Below are 25,621 nucleotides of genomic sequence, written 5' to 3' on the forward strand. Positions count from 1 at the left end.
AGATTAAAGGCAAAATAATGTGAACGTTTTATTACTCTGTCTCCCCAAAACAGCTTTAAACAGAGTTTGTTACTTACTGTATATGAGCATTGGCCAAACATAATGCCTATAGTAACAGTGGATAATAGTCTCTGGGAAGGGAGTGTGACTGTGGGATAGCAGGTATAGTAGGGAGAGATGGTGCCTATAGTAACAGTGGGATAATAGTCTCTGGGAAGGGAGTGTGACTGTGGGATAGCAGGTATAGTAGGGAGAGATGGTGCCTATAGTAACAGTGGATAATAGTCTCTGGGAAGGGAGTGTGACTGTGGGATAGCAGGTATAGTAGGGAGAGATGGTGTCTATAGTAACAGTGGATAATAGTCTCTGGGAAGGGAGTGTGACTGTGGGATAGCAGGTATAGTAGGGAGAGATGGTGCCTATAGTAACAGTGGATAATAGTCTCTGGGAAGGGAGTGTGACTGTGGGATAGCAGGTATAGTAGGGAGAGATGGTGCCTATAGTAACAGTGGGATAATAGTCTCTGGGAAGGGAGTGTGACTGTGGGATAGCAGGTATAGTAGGGAGAGATGGTGCCTATAGTAACAGTGGATAATAGTCTCTGGGAAGGGAGTGTGACTGTGGATAGCAGGTATAGTAGGGAGAGATGGTGCCTATAGTAACAGTAGATAATAGTCTCTGGGAAGGGAGTGTGACTGTGGGATAGCAGGTATAGTAGGGAGAGATGGTGTCTATAGTAACAGTGGATAATAGTCTCTGGGAAGGGAGTGTGACTGTGGGATAGCAGGTATAGTAGGGAGAGATGGTGTCTATAGTAACAGTGGATAATAGTCTCTGGGAAGGGAGCGTGACTGTGGGATAGCAGGTATAGTAGGGAGAGATGGTGTCTATAGTAACAGTGGATAATAGTCTCTGGGAAGGGAGTGTGACTGTGGGATAGCAGGTATAGTAGGGAGAGATGGTGCCTATAGTAACAGTGGATAATAGTCTCTGGGAAGGGAGTGTGACTGTGGGATAGCAGGTATAGTAGGGAGAGATGGTGCCTATAGTAACAGTGGATAATAGTCTCTGGGAAGGGAGTGTGACTGTGGGATAGCAGGTATAGTAGGGAGAGATGGTGTCTATAGTAACAGTGGATAATAGTCTCTGGGAAGGGAGTGTGACTGTGGGATAGCAGGTATAGTAGGGAGAGATGGTGCCTATAGTAACAGTGGATAATAGTCTCTGGGAAGGGAGTGTGACTGTGGGATAGCAGGTATAGTAGGGAGAGATAGTGCCTATAGTAACAGTGGATAATAGTCTCTGGGAAGGGAGTGTGACTGTGGGATAGCAGGTATAGTAGGGAGAGATGGTGCCTATAGTAACAGTGGATAATAGTCTCTGGGAAGGGAGTGTGACTGTGGGATAGCAGGTATAGTAGGGAGAGATGGTGCCTATAGTAACAGTGGATAATAGTCTCTGGGAAGGGAGTGTGACTGTGGGATAGCAGGTATAGTAGGGAGAGATGGTGTCTATAGTAACAGTGGATAATAGTCTCTGGGAAGGGAGTGTGACTGTGGGATAGCAGGTATAGTAGGGAGAGATGGTGCGATCCTCATTCACAAAATGTATATTTAATTGGGGGTGTGGAATATAATGCTACATTCAGTGCCAGGACCCTTGTTATAAAGTCAATTATTATGTAATACCAGTGGTTTAACTAGAAGTTGGACCACATAGCAAATTCCTTTCAGTGCTCCAGTATGTGCAGAAGTTGACCTGTTGTACTTATATATATATATAATACACAAAAGCCATAAATATCTTGTAAATTATATCCTTATAAACGGTGAGTTCTGATGTCATTTCTGTCACATGACTCACTGAAACTTGTGTATTATAATTAATAAAGTACCCCCAGTTGTAAAATATAAGGATATTAGAAGTTACCTCGGAGTTCCATGACCTGTATAAAAACACTCGGCCTTCGGCCTCGTACTTTTATATGGTCATGAAACTCCTCGGTAACTTATAATATCCTTATATTTTACAAGAGGGGGTACTTTATTTGCACATTAATTAGGGCCCCTGTATCTGCTGGGCCCCCTGTAACCGCAGGGTCTGCTTCCTCTAGTAGTTACACCCCTGTGTAAAATAATGGATTTCAGTAAAACCCTTCAGATTAATAAAGAGAATTTTCTGATGAAATGATAATATTCGGTTACTCTGCTTTTATTGCAGCCCCAGAAACGACAGGTGAAGAAAAACGACCCAGTGTACCAGGTAAGATGTGGATTTTGTGCCCGGCCGTGGAGTTGATGGAGTCTCCCTTGTGGGTCTGTCTCCGGAGGAGAGAAATTAAATGCTGAATGCAGATAAACCTACTGTCAATATTGATGCCTGCTGCAGGCTACACTGCACATTTGGCCTAATAACTGCTCAGCTCTGAAGCACATTGATGTGAGATGTGGTTGCATTTAAAGGGACATGCCTGAGAAATATTTCTTCCTATTAGTTAAAGGACCAGCAATATTAAAAATCTGTTACTATACATAGAAAAAAACTCGGAAACAGCACGTTAAATGCATTCAAATAGTTTAATCATACTCAACTCTGTGTAAAAGAAATTCTGTTTGTTTTGGAAAACCCAATAAAAATGTTGAAAAAGAAAAGAAAAAAACCCACCGAGACAAATAAAACCTTTAAAATTAAGAAATAACTTACCGAAACTCCTCTTCAGAAAGCAATCGGCGGATCCGTCGTGCGGCACTCGATTTCTCCTCTTTGGCTGTCTCCTATAGGGAAGGCAGGGAGGAGGAATCGAGTGCAGCACGATGGATCACTCCTCTTTAGAGGAGCGCCAGCGGAGTTTCGGTAAGTTATTTCTTAATAAAGGCTTAAGTTTAATTTATCTTGGTGTTTTATTTTTCGATGTATTCTAATGAATTTAAATTTTTTTTTTTGATGTTACCGGTTGAGAACCTTGTGCCGCAGGCCCATCATAGAACCAGAAATTGACACCTATATTTTCTCTCCCCCTCCAGGGATTGAACTCGGGTTCTCGGGACACTTATGACGCCCTCCACATGCAACCGCTCCCCCCTCTGCCCTGAGCAGGACAACGGGTGATGAATACGACCCCTACGAGGATTCCCCCCAATCCCTGAAACCCCCACACTTAATTGCTTCTCTATTATTGCCCTTTGATTAAAGGGACAGCCCACCACCAGACATACCTCCCAACATTTTGGAAATAAAAAGAGGGACAACAATTTTTTTCACACGTAGCGCAGCGAATTTTTTTTGACCACGCCCTTTCTGTGGCCACACCCCCTAATTACCATGTTCATTTTACAAAATTTGGCAGGTTATGAAAGTTTGAAAATAATTCTCCTTATCTAAACTGTTTTTTTGTGTCTCAAAATTGTTACAAAGTATCTTATTTGCACCTGTTAGCTGTTCTGGGCTCTCTGCCAAAAGCCAATTAAGTTAGAAACTTTGTTTCTTTTTCTGGCTGTTCAGTGCAGAGAAATTTGGGACATTGCAGTACAAATGAGGGACTGCGGGTTTAGCTGTTAAAAGAGGGACTGTCCCTCTGAAAAAGGGACAGTTGGGAGGTATGCATCAAATTCTGAGCCTAAACCACATGGGTGTGACGGGTAATCCCATTGTTTTTCTTTTCTATTTCCATCTTCCTTGGTGACAAAGGCAGGAACTTCCATTTACAGAAGATACATATATATTCTAGATCTATTTTTGCAGGAGGCTAAAGACAAGTCGCTTCTTTGCACAATCTATTTCCTGTTTAGTCTCAGGGACATCGCCTAAAAAACAAAATAGTTTTGCCCAGCCTCCTGTAATGCAGCACCAGTAAATGCATATAGACATGTACATTGTTATATAATTGATTGCGGGCTTTGCTTATTGGTTAGATAGAGAACGGGTGCTTAGCAACATGGAGGATATACAGGATTTCTGATATCAAATATCCCATATAAAATATAACCTATTTATTCTGCCACTTCTCCATGCAGACTATGCTTTCTGCTCTGTAGGGTGTCAGAGGAGGTGGGACTTCTGTGCTTGGCTCTGATTGGCAGACACACCCTTTTCTCACACAAGCTGTCAGTCTTGAGTCCCTCCCCCAGACACACAACATTACAGAGCAGAAAGCACACTTTGCATGGACAAGTGGCAGACGTCTCAGGAAGGTTCATGGCAAGATTGGGGGGTATATTTACACCAGGAATCGGTGCTGCCATTAGTTGGTGTATTACTTACAGTGGGAGAGGGGCTTGTTAGCATTCTCTTTGCCCACGAACATTTATAATGTACTGTATATATTTTATATATCTGCTTGTAAAGGCTTTTCCGCTTTAGAATCTAAGTTGAACTTTGCAGTTTCTATAGAATTTAGTTTGCAGATATAGATCAAGGGGATCATTATTTCCATAAATCTGAGTTTTGATGGAAAAGTTATCAGAATAAGGTGACTGGGGTTAGATTGGACATAAAGAGAAGATACTGGAGGGGGATATTTACATATTAACAGCTATAGAGGAAATATTTCCTAACTTGGCCGGACAGAGCTATCGATATTTGGAGTCCAATGTTTCGTTCATGTTTGAGGACGTTCCTCCCGGATATCATATCTGTCTCTGGTGGGTTATGTTCTTCCTGGTCCAGATCTCAATCATTACCAGCTTACTCTTGTCCTGGTCCAGATCTCATTCATTACCAGCTTACTCTTGTCCTGGTCAAGAAACTTTTAATTAAAGTACTTTATTCTGACAGACTAAAAGGAGGGCTCTGGGGGGTTATCAGACAGTGATATTGGCAGAGAAGGAAAGAATTCTGTCCCAAAAGTCCTGGGATGAAGGGGAAGGTGCCAAGGGGTGGCTAAATGACTGATTTGCCAGTTTGTTATCGGAGACTGGTATCTGTATGTGTATAGCAATAAAATATTTGAATATATATATACACGTGTGTGTCTTTATCCGATTCCTATGGGCAAATATAATCACAGAAGGTGAATTTAGGTAGTTTTTTTTATTACTAGAATTTAAACAACAATGTAACAGAGGAGAAAAGACTTTTGCCAATTTACTTAACTTTCCTGGATCCGTTCTGGCATGGTGCAGAGATTGGAAAAATTGCTAATGTGGCGCATAATTAAAAAAGGGATCCTTTTCTCAGCCAGGAGACTATAGGCCTGTTAGTCTGACATGAGTGGTAGGAAATCTTTTGGATAATCATAAAGAATAAGATACTGAATTACTATGCAGATCACAATACTATAAGTTTGTGCCAGCATGGTTTTACATGCAATAGATCTTTCCAGACTAATCAAATTGTTTTCTATGAAGAGTTTAGCAGAATCCTAGGCATTGAAGTGGCAGTGGATGTGATCTACTTACAGTCTGCTACAGCATTTGATTCCTTCCCATGCAGGCGCTTAAATAGGATTAAAGAGAAATATTGGAATAGCAATATTGGCCTGGAACATAATAAAGGATAGATTACAATTAGATTGTGTTGGTGGAGTACCACATGGGTATGTGCTTGGCCCTTTTTTATTAATGACTTTGAGGTTTGCATTATCAGTTCTCCGTTTTTCCTGATGTTTTTGACTAATTTGTTCAAAAAACAATTATAAATGATACAGTTCTTTTGATCTAAATTTGAAATGTAAATGGATTTGACAAATTCCGATTTCAGATTAATACAAACATTTTGAATTCAGAGCATCCCTACAAGGAATATTCTTTTTGTTGTTGAGCGATTCTGGTTCTATTAAAGAAAATGCAGCCTACAAGGAAGATAGAAAGGCAGGGGGAAGCGAGAGGGCTGAACAAGGAGCCTGAAATTAGACTTTCGAGGTTCGGGAAACTGGGAATCAAATGAATCTCATACGATGTTAAAACACTTGAAAAATGGTTTAATGATGTTTACAACAGAAATGAACTGTACAGTTACAGTAAGTTTAATATATAAAAAAATTACAGCAGACAAATGCATCTACACAAAATCTACCATTTCTCCTGATTCACTGTAGTCTACATATTCGTTCCAAGTTCACGGCCACGGAGAGGTGACCAATGACGGGTAGCTTTTAAAGCAACAGTTGACTGGTTCTTCCAAGGGTAAAAATTTAAAGGAGGAAAACAAAATATATTGGCTCAGAAAAAAAAAGAGATTTTTCTTTTCAAAAACAGTTAAAAAATAAAGCAAACAATTATTTAAAGCTGCCTCTTTTCTCTATTTAGTGAAATAAAAAAAGTTGACCAACAAGCTGTGTTACATTAAAATATACTGCAAAATATTACTTTAAGCTGCCTATTTCAGATATTTTCCCTATTTAGCAGAAGTACTCCAAAACGGGAAAAAAAACCGAGAAAAAACAAATGATTTTATTGTAATTATATTAATAGAATCTCTATGCTTCGTAATGTTTATTTGTTTAAACTTATTTCAGGGAACATAAGAATATAATGCAAATTATTACTGGAAGCTGCCTGTTATATTTCTGTTATTTCCCCCCATTATAGAGATGTATTTATTTATTTTCATTGGAAGATTTTCTTTACGCTTGGAAAACACCGGTTCCTGTTGCTTTAAAAACCCAAGAGCCTACAATGGATTCTGCAAAGTGACCGGAAGCGGATATTCGGATGACGTTCTTGCTTTTGAATATTATGTACACGTTTTAGAACTTTTTTTTCTCAATTTTTTTTTTTTTTTAATATGAACATCTAGGCAGTGAAAACCGTTATGTTAATACATACACAGACACACCCAAAACATACAAAAATACTATTATTTCAAACTACCAAGAGTAAGACAGGTCAGTTAATCTCCATGCTATGACTTTAAGAGCATTACACTGAAACAAACATGAATTTCAACAACAATTTTTTTTTTAATATCCCAGAAATATACCAAAATATACATCTAAGCTTTGGAATTACTGAGGTTAGACTAATGCAAGTGCTGGGTAATAGTACTTAATACACAAGTCTAAGGTTCTGCAGGAAAGAAATTCTCTTTGGTATTTTGCATCAGGCTAATATTAAATATTTGGATTTTGCTTTGGGATAGAGCTTGTATGACCCTACAACCAAACACCCCGTAAATCAACTGAGGATAAAAACTTCCATGTAAAAAGTTCCTTCATTTGCAATCCCCCTTCCCCACAAAAAGTTTTAAAAAGTCACAGGCTTGTAGCTAGCCTAGCACAACGCGAGTGGAGAAAATGCGATGCATAGTTGCACGTGGTGCCAAGAACTCGAAATGCGAAAAGGAAAAGCAGTGATAATCTATATATACACATATGCACTCACACATATATATATATTTGTTTTCCTGTTCTATTTCCCAACAGGACGGCTTAATCCATTATGTCTGTAGAAAGCAATTCTAATCACAGAATGAGAATTAAAACAAAACGAAGGAAGTGCACCTCGGAGTGTATTAATCATCACCCAGCCCCAAGAGGGTTACACCTGGCAGAGTGGACAAGCCTTCAATGCATTGACGACGCATTTAAAGCAGGGGTGGCTTGTCTTAAGACCCATGGTCTGCTTTTGGACCTTAAAGCTGATGGTGGAGTCTCGCTCCTATTTTTGGCTTTTAGCAATTTCTATGTATATATTTTTTTTGCACTTCTCCCCAAAAAGGCTTGTCCAACATTGTCAGGTCTGAAGAACCCCCATGAGAGCAGCCACCAATGCACCACATCTTCAGCGCACAGGGCATTCTGTGGAGACCGCAAATGAAAAAGCCACCCCAACAGTCGTTATGTCCAACTTGCACGGCCTTTTCTTTCCCCTAAAGGGAAACGTGTTGGAAAAGCCCCACGTCTGGAACAAATATACTACTTAAGAAGACCAGGCATCCCAGTGCATTTCTGTCAACTACGTGTGCTCCTCCCGCTAGCGCAGATATGAAATTCTGGTATTCCTAGACATTGCTCGTCAAGAAATACCAGGATGAATAAATTAGCAACTGCTGGGGAGCCACAAGTGGACAATCCTTGTACTAGATCCTCATTTTTCTCTTCTGCACTTGAGACAGATTTGCCCGGGACCGAAGATCTCCTCTCTCTCTCTCCTAAAAAGTTTTTGGTTTTTTTGTTTGTTTTGAGTTCTACAATCGTAGAGAAATCTTTGGTTTTGGCTGGAAATTGTATTAAAAAGTAACAAAACAAGACAAAGAAACCGACCCCAGCTTTTAGCAGCAGCACGGTGACTCGGCAAAGTGAGAACATGGGCAAGGGATAAGGGACCGCTACATTCAGAGAAGAGAGAAGTTGGGCGACACGTTGACTCCGAGCTGCCAGCTGTTATAAGATTGTCAAATAAAAACCCTTGCATTTTCCATACCGTTTGACTAAACGGGGTAGGAGAGAAGGAATCAAGCCAGCTCCTCAGTTGTTAAGGAAATACTTTGGTTAAGAATAAGGAGCCGAAGTGTTAGTACTACTCACATAAAAACAAAGATCTTTACTCATCTTCATACCAAATGGTGCGTAGCAAGTATTGACCCCCCCCCCCCACAGCTCGGACCAGCTGAAGTCTATACGTATAAGCCACAACATATGCAACATCTATAAAGCTTTGGAATAAACTTATGGAGTGAAACCCATGTCACCGGTCACGTCATGCCACTAGCCAAAAAGTACCTGGGGCAGAATTGGCAACTCTGTGTGGTTATAGAGAAAGTTAAAGCAAGTTACTCAGTTACGAGTTTTAAAATGAGGTATACAACAGCTCCTTTACCTGCAGAGGGTTAAGACCCCACATCTATTCACCTAGGCTTTGCAATGAAAAGAAGGAAAGAGAAATTCTACAGCATCAGTGTGTTAGGATCGCATATTGGAACAGGTTGGCGGATTACTGAAGGCCATTGGTACTACTCCCTTTTATATGCAAAGGACATGAAATGCAGATTTAATTTTTACACTTTCAGGTAATAGTTGGGGCAAAAATTTAAATGAAGAAAGTCAAATAATTTCTATATTGCTTTGTTATAACCTGTGGCCAGTTTCAAATTTCCACAATCAACTGTTGGAGGACAGATCTCTCCAAACATCTGGGAAGCCACAGATTGTAGATGACAATTCTGAAGTCAAGACTATGAAGGCCTTGGAAACGAGTCTTTAACGGGAATTTTCCTTTTCCTTCTTCTGATTTAAGCTTTATTAGAGACACACTACTTGGAGATGTAATCAATCCCTTCCTTCTGATGCTTACAAAGCTATTCCACTCATGACCACATATGATTTAATACCACGTCTGCTAACAAACGTGCTCATAAAGCTTTTGAGAGGAAAAAAAAACAAAAAACAAGGGAAAATTACATTCCTTTGCCGACACAACCAAGACTAGATCTCTTTAGAGTTCTCTTCGCACGATGTTACTCAGACCCTACTGGTTTTTTTTCAGGCAGGTCGCACCATCCATCGTTTTCACTTCGACTGAGCGTAAAGGCTGTTGGAGGCAATTATGATTCACTTTCTCCAAGTACGACTTTGATTATGCAGCAGATGAACGCGATTCCCTGTCAAGGTAGCCCTACGTTAAAAATTTGGTCTTAAGCATTTCTACTTTTCAAGAGCTACATACAGCACGTTTACAGTAGAACAACAAACAAAAACAGCATTGATACAAACAAGAATTATATATCTTTGGAAATGCATTTCCTGAAGGACAGACACATTGAAGTTACAGAATAACTCCCTTTCGCTGCGGAGACATTTTTTTTTCAGTGTATTAAAGCAGCCTTCAAAGGCCGGAAACCATTTGAAACTACTCAGAACACCAACCAGTGGTATTTTTGTCATATATAAAAGGAGTTTCAATTAATATTTTACCCCCATGTGGTCTATTTGCAAGTCTTATGAATTTTAAAAACTTCTATCTGTGCACAACAGTTTTTCTTCCGATACTTTGAGGGATATAACTGGCCGTGTGTGCACATCATTGATCTAGAGAGGAAATCAAGACCTTTCCTTGCTCATGCAATCTTCAAAAAACAACCTCTAGAGAAGCAGAAGTCCAAGAGTCAGAAGTTGGGTGGGAAAGCGACTTATCATAGTATTTGGATTCTTGGCAGGAGAAAGCACGGGTGCAACTTCCCTTTGGGGTTTGGTTTTACGGACATTTTTTGGTCTAGACAGGCATAGTAGCAAAACGACTTCTTCCTTGAAGGCTCATAATCCTAAATTAGTCTATGAAAGCTACATCCTAAAACAGCACAACAGGGGATAAACGCAAGGAATCTGCTTCCCAGTTTAACTATGTACAGGCTTCATCAATAAGAATTATTCCACCATAAACACCGACATTTAGATTTATCGGCATGTCATCAAAAGTAGAAAGGGGTCTTTGTTCTGCTTATTAGCCCCTGATATATATATATGTTATCAAACTCAAGGGACTTAAAGGGCACTGAACCTGTATAAGCAACACATGAACTTTGGCAAGAATTTCCTAGAAACAAAATCTACCCTCTGCTTCTTTTTCCCTTCCAATCCCTAAAATGCTAATTTACAAACAAGGAGAAAAGAGAAAACAAAAGCAGAAACCATGTCATCAAAACCAAACACTTTTGTACTTCTACACGCAAATTGTGTCCACAGCGTTTCAAAGGGAACTTAAAACAAGACAAAGGAAGCCGAGGTATTTAACAAGGTGACCAGAAAGTCACCTGGACCACGTTATGCAGCTGCCAGAAACGAGCGGAGAAGGAACAAGTCTGCAAATACAGTAGATTATTGTTGTGAGTACTTCTATGCCAGGGAAGGGATTATGTAAAAGCTCTTTGGAATTAAAATAAAATTAGTATCGGGACAATGAAGTAATGGGAGAAATTATATAAATTAAGTTTTAAAAAATAAGATTAAAAAAAAACCCCACACCTTGTTCGATGTGTAAAATTCCAGGTTCATTCTTATTGAAACATCCTTTATGTCGGGGGCCCAGCAAACTTGCAATGCACCAATTATCCAAACAGGTCAAAGACCCGATTTTCTCTCCTTCCACTACAAGAGATCTGGTTTATCGTGGACATGAATCTTCTAAAAGATTTAAATTTTTTCCCAGGAAGGGTTAGGTAGATATAATTAGTTGGTGCAATCGCAACATTGATACTTGTATGGGCATGTTTAGCACTCACAAGTCTCTATAAATCACTTCAAAACCAAATGTACTAGGGATTATGAAGACACATGTAGCAGATTCTCCATGTGGACTTTTCCGCCATAGAAGTGAGGTCAAACCGAACCACATTGCCTGCCATTTGATGAAACAACATAATATAGAAGATTTCCATTAGAGCCAATGGCAGGCCACATGGCGGGTTTGGGTGCTTCACCTCCATCTGCAAAGGCACATAGAGAATACAACATGTGCACCATAGCCCTTCAAATTATTTGGCTGGGTATTATGTTGTCTCCCTTTGATAAAAATGCATGTCTCTTTGGTCAATGCTGAAATTTATTGGACTGACACTGTAAAAAAGTACTGAAAGTTTGGGAAAAAACAAAAACTTTTTTTCTTCTTTGCTAAAACACTTTTCAACACATTATACCTGATCTATATAAGTTGTTGGAAATGTAGGGGAAAGGAATTAAAGCTATTAAAGTTGTGTGAAACTTAACTTTATTTATAGCCAACTGTCCTTATTATATTGGCTGTTCCTATAGAAAAATGTTGCTATGTATGCTCAGCCAAACCAAGACACTGTGGTACCACCAACCACCATTTATGTTCAGCCAAACCAAGACACTGTGGTACCACCAACCACCATTTATGTTCAGCCAAACCAAAACATTGTGGCACCACCAACCACCATGCATGTTCAGCCAAACCTAAACAACGTGATACCAGCAACATCATGGACTCCTTATTACTAGCCTTGACTTATTCAAGCTCCAACAATGTTCTGACTTGGGACTGATACAGATGACCAGATGAAAGAACTTGCCCTTATTATCTATGCCATGAGTTCCAATTTATATAATTAGGATCAAACCTAGACTATACTACAACCAAAATGAAAATTTCCAGTGGGCCTTTGGCGTATTTAAAGGGAGGTTACTTTTACTATGGGAAGATTCCTTCCTGGACGTATCTCTCTGCTTGTGGAATTTAGTGTTAGCAACTAAACGGAGACCTTCTCTAACTCTATATACAGTAACCCAAGGTAACAAGCACAGACCTGTCTCTAGATCTTCTCCTTTGCCAAGATCTCTCTAAACATATGCACCGCTCCACAAAAAATACCCTTCCAGACGGTTTATACAAGAAATCCAAATCTGAAATTGTTTTCCTCAAATCATGTCCAATTTTATGTGGAGATAAAAGAGGAAAATTCCAATCTAGAATAAGAGATTCCAAATTAGTACTAGGTTTTAGGGCAGGATCTCGGAATCTGCAACCATTTACAACGGCCTACTCAACTTTAATCTAACAAACCATCAACAATTACATTATTCTCATCAGTGAAGTGCACCACGCAGCTGGAAAGCCCAAAATCTGGAGGGGGCCCGGTGACCCATGTTTAATCCACACTGTTTTCCCAGGGGAATCCTTACAGCTGATCAAGATATGAAACAGGGGGGTGTATATTCCTATGAATTTGTTAGAAGGGGAAGCAAAAAGAATGATGTTGGCTGATCTCAGAAATGAACTGACTCCAATACCATTGTATTAACACAAAGGGAACCCCCTCCAATCAAGTTAGAGTTTGCCCCAAAAAGTAACACGTTAAAGGAAAAAAAAAAAACAAGTAAATCAAGCAGCAAGTTTTACATAAAACATTAATACCCCCACCAAATTAAAAAAAATTATAATAAAGAAATTGTCAGTAGCATCTATTTAGTCACTCACTGCGCCTGAACTGCACTTAATACAAATTAGTCCATTAGTACAGCAGCTTGCTAGAAATTGACTTTGGTTCAAGCTTGGTTAACCTTCCTCTGTGCTGGTGGACGACCAGCATGACGACCATCCACTGGTTCTACACCAGCAGCACAGGAGGGTTCATATAGATATATATATCTCAAGGACAAAAGAATTTAAAAAAACAAAAACATTCATGTACAAGGTGACCGAGACGGGTAAATGTTACTGGTTGCAGTTCACTAGGATAAGTAGGGATAGAGGCGGCAGACAACGTTGTAGAAACGGAGTGAAACTCTGGGTTTAAAAGTCCATGAACGAAGAGAAGTTTCTGCCATGTGTTTTAGAGAACCCAATTCAGTGCACTGGTAATCCAGCCGAGATTTCCTTTGTCCAGAGGGAGTGTCCCCCTTCCTTGGATAAACATTAAAAAAAACCAAAATAAAACAATACCCCCCAAAAAAAAACTCGGCCTCCGTTTAGCCGGCAGAAACGTTCCCCACTGGAGATCAAAGTAAACTGCATTGCAGTGATTCAGTCTGGGGATTCTTTTTACCAATCTCTAGGTTTTTTTGGTTTCGTATAGAAGATGTATTAGGAGAAATGTTGCAGACCACTTTCCATTTCTTTGTATGAGCTCACAAATGTTTAGCATTGAGACATGGCAAGCGCTGGGTCTGGTTTCCCCCGGTTGCAAATTTATTGCCGTTTCGACCAACTTTCAAAATCATTGCTTTTTTTTTTAACAAATCAAAGTTGAAACACAAAGTTGTAGTATGATGTGTGCAAAGGAGCTGGTTCTTGCCCATCGCTTCGGCGTTTAGAGAACAATATTGGTTAAGGGTCACAAAAACATCCCAACATTTTAGTATAAAGGACTTCCTGGTCAAGTACTGCCTTTGACTTGGTGAGTTCACACATGGATCTCATGATGGAAATTAAAACTGGTTAATGGGAAAATCCATCACAGCAGAACAAGTGTGGCCTTCAACTCAACCATTGACCCACTGGTTAATCATGGTGGGTCTTCATCCATCCTGATTCATGGTTTTTGGTGATTTTGATCCTCTGATATAACTGAACAAGGGTCAAACACGGACTAAATGTTGGCTAACTTCATGGGCGTCCAGTTATGGAATTCCAAAAACTCTGGAGACAGAATTGACATACAGATAACTTGGGTATCGACGAGCACCTTCGAAACACTTACATTTCAGTAAGTTAGAGTCCAGTCTGCAGAAGCGTAACTAGAACTCCCAGCACACACTGGTAACCAGATGCTTTTGGGGGATGCGGAGAGATGTATCTGATCTGCAAGATGGTAGACGTTGGCCTATCTCTAATCAGTTACTCAAGATTACCTCGACTCAAGATCTTGTTTTCACTGGATACCTTTGCACACATCATTTGCAACATGGGGCACCCAGTCCTACAACTGACCAATAACAGTAAAGGAGATTCCTCTGCTCAAGTACAGGTTGATGTCAATGCGCCCATTAATCGCCCGTACACAAGTAGAGATATATTTGCCACCTTGCCTTGCCAGTGGATATGCGGAATCTGTGCTGTGCAGTCTCTTGGCTCAACCTTCAGTGTAAGGTGCTAGAAATAATTTAAAGCTAAAGAGACACAACTCCCAGAACCTTAGTAAAAGGCAGAGATCAATTGGGTGGTTCCGCCAGCCTGGGCCACAAGTTTAGCTCCGCACCGTGATGTCTAAACCTGCAGGAGGGAAACCGATTCACCGGGGAATAGGGAGTAAGGACAGAAAAGAAACCAGTAATAACAGGCCTGCCTTAAGTTGTACCAGTTACCAAGGAACCCCCAACATTTGATATGATAAGAAACACCTTGCAATGACATAAAAAGGTCTGTACAACAGACCCGTACAAAAACCATAATAATGGGAAAAAAAAAAAAAAAAAAAAGAATAAGTCGCACAAATCGTATTCCCCTTCCTATGTCTGATTTCCGATAACCAACCTTGCGTGTCCACGTGACTGCTGGAAATGAGAAGTAGTCCTTTGAATTTTTATTTTTTTTCCTTTCGTTTTTTTTTTTTTTTATATATTTTTTTTTCTTTTTACATTTTTGGTTAGAAAGCTCTCCAATCAGTTGCCATCCTGAAAAGAGAAAGTTTATTATAAAATTAGGCAAAGTGTCCATCCGTTATTTGTTCATGTGTTTTGTTTCCTTCCCGCCACTCTACTTCACTTGAAACGCTAAGATAGGCGGGCAAATCCGATTGTTTTTTTTATTGTAGTTGTTCGCTATCAGTAAGCGACAATGCTACCATGGTCTGGTTTGCACGGCCATGTCTCTGCCCCCCACCAAAACTCATTGCGCCTTGGAGGCCGATGTGGTGGTGGAAGCAGCTCCGCTAGCAGAGGCCATGGTAAATAGTGTGTTTTGGATGGAATCGATCGATGAGGTGGTGGCATGAAGGCTTGTGATGGGGCCAGTAGCTCCAGCCGAGACCAAACTAACAGGATTGCTGGTGAGCAGAGAGAGATTCTGAGGATTGAGGAATAAGGGGGCAGTCACAATGTTAGGGGTCCCTCCAGCGTTGGCAAAGACAAAGTTCCCACTAGCATCCAGGGATGTTATTGGAAGAGATCCACTAGATGCAAGAGCTGGGGAAAAACAAGCGAAACACATGGTCATTAGTAAAAGATAAATGCTCTGTTATACAGATAGCTAGAATCTCAGCTGCCATAAAGCAGGACAGGACTGCTGCTTACAATGGGGATCAGATAGGATCTGTGCAGCCACTGGGACAGAATGCTCTGTTATACAGATAGCTAGAATCTCAGCTGCCATAAAGCAGGACAGGACTGCTGCTTACAATGGGGATCAGATAGGATCTGTGCAGCCACTGGGACAGAATGCTCTGTTATACAGATAGCTAGAATCTCAGCCAAAAAGGCAAACTAATAACATCACGCATTGATTTCAGACAGAGAGAAGAACATACCTTGAATTGTCGCCAGTGTACTGTTACTCATGAGAGCAGGGCTAAGGGCGCTCCCCAGTGCCCCTGGATTGAGGCTAAATAAGGCACCTCTGGGAACAAAAAGAAGAGTTAGAACGTGGTTATACACAATAAAACCTATAGCTACAGATGGAGCAAACTTTATTTTTATCTCATTTGGCCCAACCTTGCAATTTTCCATATGAAGGCAGTGTTGTGGGATGCCAAACAAAGATTGCTCCATTTGCAGCTTAGATTTCACTACTTGAGCTCTGCGGTTGCTGTGTGCCCAAGTCAATTTTAAAGTAGAAAGAGAGGGAATTAGCCCCAGACATTTGAGGGGCACTTGGCAGTGTGAAGAAATGTAGACAACAGACAAAGAACATATTAGAATACAGCCTGATGGCATGTTGGAGCACTGGAGAGATTGTGATAACTTATCTGTAGTTGCTTTATCAGGAACACTTACCCAGCGGTAAACTGTGAGGGCGCCATAAGCCCGGGGTTCAGTCCTGCTGCAGCAGCCATGGCAGCAAGACTTGCATTGGTCGGCAACTGTGCTGCACCCTGTAGTGCCGTAGCCGCGTGGATTCCAGATGCAGTCACCATGACTTGGCCAGTGCTTAATGGAGAGGTCATTGGAGTGGATGTGGTTTGCGTTGTATTCGTCTCGCTTGCTGTAGATGCTTCGGATGTTGCCGCAGTAGCTGAGGGGGAAGGACTTAGGACCGAGGATATGGGGGGCGCTGTTGAGATCACAGTTGCTGTGTTAGCCGAAGGAGTTCCTGTTGTGCCTAAACAAACAACAACAGATTTTTTTTTAGTTGCAGGCTGGGGTGTTAGTTGGCCTTTACTAGAAACACTTTAGGTACCATGTTGTAATCCATTTGACTCTCAGATCTTTGTATTTGACTATTTGAAAAACAAAGCTGAAATTAGGAAAAAAAAGCTTTTTGGTTTAAAATGTTTGCTACCTCTTCAGAAGAATTTACTGGGGGCTTTTCTTAGCCACCCAAAAAGCCTGCAGTAATGTGCGTCTTATCAGGGTGCCTGTATGGAACAGAGCTGTGCTGGCTGATTGGGAATGATAGGGAAAAAGAGCTGAGCTAAGAAATACCTTTATATCTTTATGTAGATGATACACAGCAATCCAGCAACAAACATTCCCAACGTTGGAAGGAAATTAAATGCTTTTCAGGTTAAAACCAAGCAAACCTTTCTAACTGATAAAGTCTCGTTTAAATTATGGGTCAGTAATATAACACACACACAAAACATACCTGCTATGGTCTCTTTGGGACACACAAGTCTCCAATTAGAAACACACTAGGATACAGAGCTATGTGTGTATTTACTCTTGCTTTATTGTGATCCAAACGTGTCTTGTAATTAGACTGTAAGCGATTTTCACCAGTTTATTAGATATTAGAAGTTTAAAAAGACTGCTTTCTGAAAGTCAGCAACCATAAAAGACACCGGTTAGGCTTAACACCTAGTATTAGCAGTCTAAAATTGCTAATATCTGCCACGAGCATAGGCTCCGAGAGATCCAGTTTGCACTGAGCAGCAATAAAGACTGGCCAGGCAAGTAATAGGTTGCAAGGGCCCTAACTAGAGAGGAGCCTATCCCAGCAAGTGGTCACTGCCCATGCTCTGCACTTGAAATCAACCAATTAACCACTAAAGATCTACTTACTGGGCACCCCGGTTGTAAAGAATCTTACCTGGGACAGAAAATCCGGTTATAGCAGCAGCACTTGTAAGCGGGAGCACTGGGTTTACAGTGAGTGTGGCTGCTGTACTACTGGTCACAAGGCTTGGGGTAGTGGCCACCTTCAAACAAAAGGTCGGAATGTCAGCACAAGGACCAAGAAACAAAATATATACAGGCATGGGATCCATTATCTGTAAACTTGTTATCTGAAAAGCTCAAAATTACAGGAAGGCCATCTCCAACAGACATAGAATTTTAAGTAGATGTAAAGCATGGAGATCCAAATTATGGAAAGACCCCTTATCCAGAAAACCCAGGTCTATCTATCTATATCCTGCTCCCTCCCCCTCTAGCTCCCCCTCGTTGTCTCTCTTGCTCCCCCTCTCCCCCTCCCTCCCTCCCTCTAGCTCCCTCTCCCTCTAGCTCCCTCTCCCTCTAGCTCCCTCTCCCTCTAGCTCCCTCTCTCTTTCTATCTATCTGTATATTTCCTTACCAGTGGACTGGAGAACAGTGATTTAATGGGAGAACTGCTGGATCCACCACTGCTCGGGGGGTTTATCCTTTTCTCTTTCTGGCGCCGGTTGCAGAACCAGACACGGATCACTTCTTTCTCCATGTTCAGCTGGTCTGAAATCATGGTGATCTCCTCCGAGTTAGGCTTTTGGTTCTGTCAACAATGGGTCAGTGTAAATACCGGTACATTTAATTACAACAAACCTTATAGTTTATAGTTGTAAAAGGATATTATCCCAGAAAATTCCAACAGTAAAGCTGCTCAACTGTCTTCAAGACAATAAAAGTTGTTTTAGTGGGAACTGGCCCTTTAAAGACAAAACGCCAGTATATGATTAGCATTGAGCGAGGGCCGAGACAGTTGGGAAGTGGCTGCACTATAAATTAATGTGAAATTGGTTTGGCGTTACTTTTATATTTAAATGAGCGCCAAATGGATGTTAACCTGGTGACAGATTATTGAGTATTCGAAGCGCTTGGTTCAGAACAAGGAGAAATAACTTTCGCTTTATCGAATGGAGAGAAAGGGGAGAAATAATAATAAAGAGCAGGACACGAATGAGAATGAAATCTATGGTAAAACTTGGTATGAAGCAAAAATCAAGACACTATTAAATAGACATATATTCCCACAAAATAAATAAATAAATAAATAAATAAATAAATAAATAAATATACATACACTAATTGAGAAACATAACAACTGGTGCAGAGTATGCTCCAGGCTTAATAACCCATAGCAACCAATAAGGTGTTTGCAAACAACACACTAGCAAGCACCCCTTTTTGAAGGGCTGATAAGTTTCTATTACATGTTTTCCTTTATTTCATATGAAAAGGGGTTCACGCAGACTGGTTGATCCAGTTAATAAATGTGTAGACAAGCCTGGGTATGTGCTGTGGTCCTGTTGATTTTCCCATGCTCTGATTGGTTAGAGGTTGGTCTAGCTATGCCACTATTCTAGTGCACGATGGTCTAGAACCTGGTCTAGATCTAGAGAGATGGATATATATAAGAAACACAGGCATACACCAACCTGCAGCCAATCAGTGCATAAGAATGCTTACAAGGCAAGACTGATCAGTAGCCAAAGACCCAAGAAGGCTTTATAGATTTAGGCTCCCGGCCAACCTGCAGCCAATCAGTGCATGAGAATGCTGAAAAGACCAATATGTAGCAATTCTAAAGCACCGATTGGCTACAGATTCTAGAGCATTCTAATGGTCTGGTTTCAGCCAACATTCACTGCTTGGCTTTGGGGTCGTTACTAATGGATTCTCTGCAACAGAAAAAAATGGGGAGCACCTCCTTTATATTTGCACTGACCTCCAGGAAACTCTTCTCTAAGGCCACTCGTATGTTGGTCTCTATGCTGGTGCGTTTCTTCCTCCTGCGGTTCAGCCCTTCCATTCCGTGTCCTGGCGAGTTCAGAACACTTTGGTTGGTCAGGGTAGAGTCAGTTATGTTTTCTAAAACTCACAGAGGGAAAAAACAGAGTGTGATCAGTATATGATTTAAAGGGGAAGTACAATGATTAACATCTGTTCTGGGCAACTTGCACCGAACACGTCAGTTTATATACAAAACTGCACCACATAAAGAACAGGTGAAAATCGGAATGGCAAGCAACTGCTGTTATGGTAAAATCTAATACCAATGGAGGTCACCCTTAGATAGAGGAGCTCAAACCAGGGAAAATATACATGTAAAAAAAAAAAAAAATCATAATATATGGGATATTGGCTCAATAACCCTTCCCTGCCATTGTCTGTTCCAGAGCTGAGGATTTAATAGCAACACAAACTAAAACAATGTATCACTGCATTGTATTTAATTGTGCGTCCCTGTAGTTTGGAGCTTAAACTGGCATGTGTTGTTAGGTTCCCCCTTACCCTAGCAACTATGCAGGGGTTTGAACGGCAGACTGCGGAAATGTAAATCACACTCACCGGCGTCATTGAGCCACTTTTCCAGAAGAGGCTTTAATTTGCACATATTTTTAAAGCTAAGGTTCAAGGCTTCGAAGCGGGATATAGTAGTTTGGCTGAAGTCATTTCCATAGAGTTTGCCCATAGCAAGCCCCACATCACCCTAGGGAGAGAATGAGAGGCAAATTAATCTTGACAAAAATGGCTGCAGCTTGGGAAACAAAGATTTCTCTCTTCTACTGCTACGAGGGTTATAACATGACAGGATGACTATGGAAGATAAAGAAGAGTCAGACTGAAAGACAATGGCAGTTTAGGCAAGGCTGAATCTGCAAGCTGATCCAGTAAAAACATCCCAGAAGCTGGGGGACAATGCAAGAGCAGAATATCTATCCACCTCTTAAACATTTCCATAAGACAAATAAAATCAAAAGGAACAGCGATCCCTGAAACTTTAGGCACGCATTAATAACAATGAATTGAATGCAATTTTATTGCAATATTTAAGCATTGTCCCCAGAGGACTGCAATGTCTCAGTGCTGAGCCCCGGCAGATGAATGAATATGCAGATACACTCAGGGATATTTCGCATGTAAAGCAGTTTTACCACTTGGTGGTGCTGAGCGAACGAGAAAACGGCCATTTCCCCTGACTTTCTCGAAGCAAACAAGACATTTCATGCGCATTCAGTCAACTTTCGCTCACTTAAATAGTGTAATTAGTATTTGAAAGGTTACATACTCCAGAGTGCCTTTTAAGTGTATTAACTTTAACACCTGCAGTACTGCATCTGGGGGCAGAGAGCATGCTGGGTGTGCTGGTTAGAGTAAAGCAAAATACAGAGGCTTTTAAACTAGGGGCACGGCATAAATTCACAGCTTATTACGCCCCATCCTCCCAGACAGAGGGGAGCAGAGAGAAATGGGTTTGTTAAATGGAGGTGGCACAATTTCACCGCCAGTCGCCCATTGATCAATTACCTGAGTGAATCCGAGTTTGATGCGTCTCTGTTTAAATGTCTTGGCAAACTGCTCAAGCTCCTCAAGGTCGCTGGGCTCCTCCAGGCTTGGGGTGTCGATTCGCTTTGGTGTCGTCTGGCTCTGTGGAAGTTGCTGTACAGGGGTCGCAGCTATTGTGCGCGTGGGGGTTGCTGGCTGTGAGACAGAATACTGGATAAGCAAAAAGCTGCAACATACAAGCTACATAGTTACCGTTACCGAATTCTCTTTTGTTTCATTTTAATGCGCTGCAATTTTGCCTTCTGGCGGCTAAGATTAATGACCCTAGCAACCAGGGGGCAGATACTGATGGAATGCACAAAGTCAGATTTATAAGAGGGGTGAAATCAAATAGTATGTAGCCAAGATGGCAGAGACCGACACTACAAAGTGGAACAGGGGGCCACTTAATCATTAAGAAATTCCTTAGAGAAAGTGGAACCGGCAGGAGGCACTTGCATTCATTGGTAAGATGTTTTCATTGTAGCACAACGAGCGGAAGTCGCCTTAATGAGCCACGAGCAGGATTCTGGGCTTCCATGAACCCAAAACAACAGAACAACCACTAAGGGGTGGACGTAGGGTTGCCACCTGGCCGGTATTTTACCGACCTGGCCGGTAAAAATGATGGTTGCCCAATGTTATTAATAGGAAAAAAAGATAAATATATAGGATGGCCGGTATTTTTTTCTGGAAAAGGTGGCAACCCTAGGTGGACGCCATCAAATTTCTTCCATTAGAAAGACTAGGGGTGAGGGAAGCTGACCTGTGAGGTGAGGGTGATGCTTGGCTGAGACTGCAGGAGGTTGGCTTGGCTTTGCTGAGGTAGTTGAGTTAAGAGATTCTGCGCCTGCAGGAGGCCTACGAGGGAAAGAAACAAGATGAGAACCATTCCTAGAGCCGTATGGCTGCTCATAATGTGTGTGTCTTCTGCTGGAAGTTCTATGGGAAATTTGTGATCAGGTACAAAAAAAAAAAATCATTTGAGAAAGGAGGTCACCAAATGGTAACCTGTCTAACTACAGATGTTCAAAAGCAATGACCCAAACAAATACAAATGATATGGCTTCAGATTGTACCACTACCCCGCAGGAACCACACTCATTGTTCTAATTCTACTGGACCAGAAAAAGAGACCTGTTGAATGGCTGGATCTGGTTTGTGGAAAACCTATAGAAACCATTCTGCAGTTCGCGTCTTCTGGTTCAGTAGAGTTAGAATAATGAAAGCGGCTTGTTTGATCGGCAAAAATGGGCCAGAAGAAGTGAAGAATTGGTTGCAATCAATGTTCCTTCAAGCTGTGCACTTGGGCACAGAAATTTCTAGTCCAGAGCACACGACATAATGTGGTGCGCACAAAGAATTTCGGGTGAAAACACAAAACTGAGCGCTTATTCTGACCTGTGCACACTGTTTTTAAAAATGTAACATAGTAAGTAAGGTTGAAAAAAGACACGTCCATCGAGTTCAACTTTTTTTTTTTTTTTTTTTTTTTTTTTTTAACTACCTACCAGTTGATCCAGAGGAAGGCAAAAACCCATCTGAAGCCTCTCCAATTTGCCTTAGAGGGGGAAAAATTCCTTCCTGACTCCAAAATGGCAATGGGACCAGTCCCTGGATCAACTTGTACTATGAGCTATCTCCCATATCCCTGTATTCCCTCACTTGCTAAAAAGCTATCCAACCCCTTCTTATACCTATCTAATGTATCAGCCTGTACCCCTGATTCACTTCCCAACTCTCCCTGTAACACCCCTTTCCCTCCTCTAATCTCATTGGCTCCCTCCTGTCTGCTGGGAGGAGCTACTGGTGAATAAAGCATCCGACCCTTCCTTGTACCTATCTAATGTATCAGCCTGTACCACTGATTCAGGGAGACAATTCCACATCTTCACAGCTCTCACTGTAAAAATAATTTTCCAGCGCACATAGCCGAGAAGGAATTAGAGGGAACATTGATTGCACCGGGTTTCTAGACGGTTGTTATTGTCACTGCAAGACTGTAGACGTTTTGTCCATATCCAGTAAAGTACAACACTCTTGGTTGCATGTGGGAGCACATCCAAAAAAAATAATCCGGCAGTTGCCCCTCTTACCTTGCTGCCCCTGCGGCGTCTGTGAGATGATGAATTGCGCTGGCGGCAGGTTGGTGGTTGGATGCACCAACACAAATTGCTGCAAGTTAAGATTTTGTTGTTGAAACTGCTGCAACTGCTGTAGATCCTGTGGATGTAAAACAGCCAAGAGTGAACTCACATTTAAGCAGCCTTCTGCTAAATGTAATGGGAATGGTGAAAAACGATGGAGACAAAGAGATGCCATGTCTGTGGTTCCATACCTGTGCAATCTGTATTGGCTGAGACAGGGGAATCTGTGTCATTGGAGTGGCCGCAGAAGCTGAGATTGTAGCCCCGGCAGCGCTGTGTTGCTGGCTAGCAGAATGTTGCACTGCGGCTGCAAGTAACTGGGCCTGGGCCTGCTGGAGTAGCAGCTGCTGTTGGGCCGGCGTCAGTGTCAGCTGAAAAACAAAAAGGATGAGGGTGAGTAGCAGGTAGGCCATGGGGTAAAACTGATTGGATTAGGATTATTATTGTTTGACTAAAACTATCTAAAAACAGATTATATCCAGGACCTCATTCCCAACTAGATACTGATTGGGAAGGCCATTGTTTTGGCTTTTAGCTTGGTCAGGTTTAGTCACGTCAACCAGCCCATTCATGTTCAGCTCGAGTTATTTTAACGACATGAATCACAGCCATGAGGTTACGTAGGCGCCTAACGGACATTAAAGGGATTCGGTCATGATTTTTATGATGTTTTTATTTCTAAATTAATTACACTGTTTATACTGCACATAATTCACTCTACAATATAAAATTTAATTCCTGAACCAACAACTGTATTTTAGTTGTAATATTGGTGTGTAGGTGCATCTCAGGTCATTTTCCTGGTCATGTGATTTCAGAAAGAGCCAGCACTTTAGGATGGAACTGCTTTCTGGCAGGCTGTTGTTTCTCCTACTCAATGTAACTGAATGTGTCTCAGTGGGACATGGATTTTACTATTGAGTGCTGTTCTTAGATCTACCAGGCAGCTGTTATCTTGTGTTAAGCTGGCCATAGACGCAAAGATCCAATCGTACGAACCATCGTACTTCCCCATCTCCCGACCTGCCACTAAACATTCCAATCAAATAAAGTAGTAAAAGAACAGATCAGCCGATGTTCTGCCCCTGACAGCAATCGTATGATAGTTATGTCTGACCAAAGCTGGTGACAGTCTCCCTCTGAAAATCATACGGTCGGCAATACACGCAGAGATATTATCGGCAGCCGACAGAAATCTTTTAACCTGTCCGATCGACCAAACGATCGATCTCCGCCAGACGAAAAATGTCGGGACTCTCCACACACGGTCTGAAAATCGTACAAATCCTCAATTCGTACAATCAGATCTTTGCGTCTATGGCCAGCTTTAGGGAGCTGCTGTGTGGTTACCTTCCCATTGTTCTGTTGTTAGGCTGCTGGGTGGGAAAGGGAGGGGTGATATCACTCCAACTTACAGTAAAGCAGTAAAGAGTGACTGAAGTTTATCAGAGCACAAGTCACATGACTGAGGGCAGCTGGGAAACTGACAATATGTCTAGCCCCAGATTTCAAAATTAAATATAAAAAAGAAATCTGTTTGCTTCTTTGAGAAACAGATTTCAGAGCAGATGCTGATGCAGCACTACTAACTGGTGCATTTTGAGAAAAAATTTTTTCCCATGACAGTATCCCTTTAATGGACAACAGGGGCCAACACACACTTTTAAGGCTTTGCAGAACTACAACTCCCATCAACCTACACCCCCACAGGGGAGTTGTGATTCTACAAAAGCAGGCTGGAGCTTTGTGGCTTTATATTTCAAGAATACGGAGTCCATTCCATTTTCTTCGGAGCTCTCAAGCACGTACCCAGCTATTGGACACGGAGTCTACCGAGCAGAAATCTCACAGCGAGTAAAAAAGTGTATGGATAAATGCAAAGGCGCTGCAAACCCAGTCATTACTCTAAATAAGAAATTGGAACATGCGGTGGAGCAACTTGCCAGGCTATTCAGTACAGGCTAGAGAGACCAGCGCCGCTGAAGTGCATGGAAAATATGTATAATTCTACATAACTCATAAAAGCCAAAATAGAGAAAATAGCATGGTTGGGCTCTCAGGTTGTTAGCCTCTCGCTAGCGTGCGGGGGGAAGGAAATACATGTGAGCGGATTATAGGGAATAGCGGCTGTGCCACTTTCGGAGAATATTAAAAACGGTGGCTGACGGGAAGCCCTGTTGGGGTACAAAACACGATCAATCCTTCATTAAAGAGGGTTATGGTTCTGGACTGATTATTGTTCACCTTCGAGTTTACCTTTAGTATGATGTAGAGAGCGATATTCTGAGACATTTTGCAATTGGTTTTCATTTTTTATTGTTTAAGGTTTTTATTCAGCAGCTCTCCAGTTTGCAAGTTAAGCAATCTGGTTGCTAGGGTCCAAATTACGCTAACAACCATGCACTGATTTGAATAAGAGACTGGAATATGAATAGGCAGTCAGTTTGAATAGAAAGATGAATAATAA

General features: G+C 41.4%; 2 protein-coding genes across 8 annotated transcripts in view; one reads left to right on the plus strand and one right to left on the minus strand.

The window, feature by feature from the left end:
• cd247.L (CD247 molecule L homeolog) overlaps nt 1-4,953 on the plus strand; it is an 81,868-nt gene extending 76,915 nt beyond the window's left edge. Inside the window, 2 exon segments of the mRNA NM_001172233.1 lie at nt 2,221-2,262; nt 3,024-4,953. Of these exon segments, the coding sequence (NP_001165704.1) occupies nt 2,221-2,262; nt 3,024-3,092 (111 nt within the window). The 3' untranslated portion in view covers nt 3,093-4,953.
• Nucleotides 4,954-5,896: 943 nt separating this feature from the next.
• pou2f1.L (POU class 2 homeobox 1 L homeolog) overlaps nt 5,897-25,621 on the minus strand; it is a 97,506-nt gene continuing 77,781 nt past the window's right edge. For 6 of the 7 annotated variants that reach the window (XM_018245843.2, XM_018245839.2, XM_041581426.1 and 3 more), the window contains 11 exons: nt 23,346-23,525; nt 23,104-23,230; nt 21,774-21,868; nt 20,990-21,163; nt 20,030-20,171; nt 19,407-19,555; nt 18,060-18,233; nt 17,577-17,685; nt 16,322-16,646; nt 15,856-15,944; nt 5,897-15,514 (listed from right to left, as the gene is read on the minus strand). In XM_018245843.2, the coding sequence (XP_018101332.1) occupies nt 15,219-15,514; nt 15,856-15,944; nt 16,322-16,646; nt 17,577-17,685; nt 18,060-18,233; nt 19,407-19,555; nt 20,030-20,171; nt 20,990-21,163; nt 21,774-21,868; nt 23,104-23,230; nt 23,346-23,525 (1,860 nt within the window). In that variant the 3' untranslated portion in view covers nt 5,897-15,218. The remainder of the gene's footprint in view (nt 15,515-15,855; nt 15,945-16,321; nt 16,647-17,576; nt 17,686-18,059; nt 18,234-19,406; nt 19,556-20,029; nt 20,172-20,989; nt 21,164-21,773; nt 21,869-23,103; nt 23,231-23,345; nt 23,526-25,621) is intronic. The other variant, XM_018245840.2, reaches the window with a different exon arrangement.

This window comes from Xenopus laevis, chromosome 2L (genome assembly GCF_017654675.1).
Source record: "Xenopus laevis strain J_2021 chromosome 2L, Xenopus_laevis_v10.1, whole genome shotgun sequence".
Lineage (NCBI taxonomy): Eukaryota > Metazoa > Chordata > Amphibia > Anura > Pipidae > Xenopus > Xenopus laevis.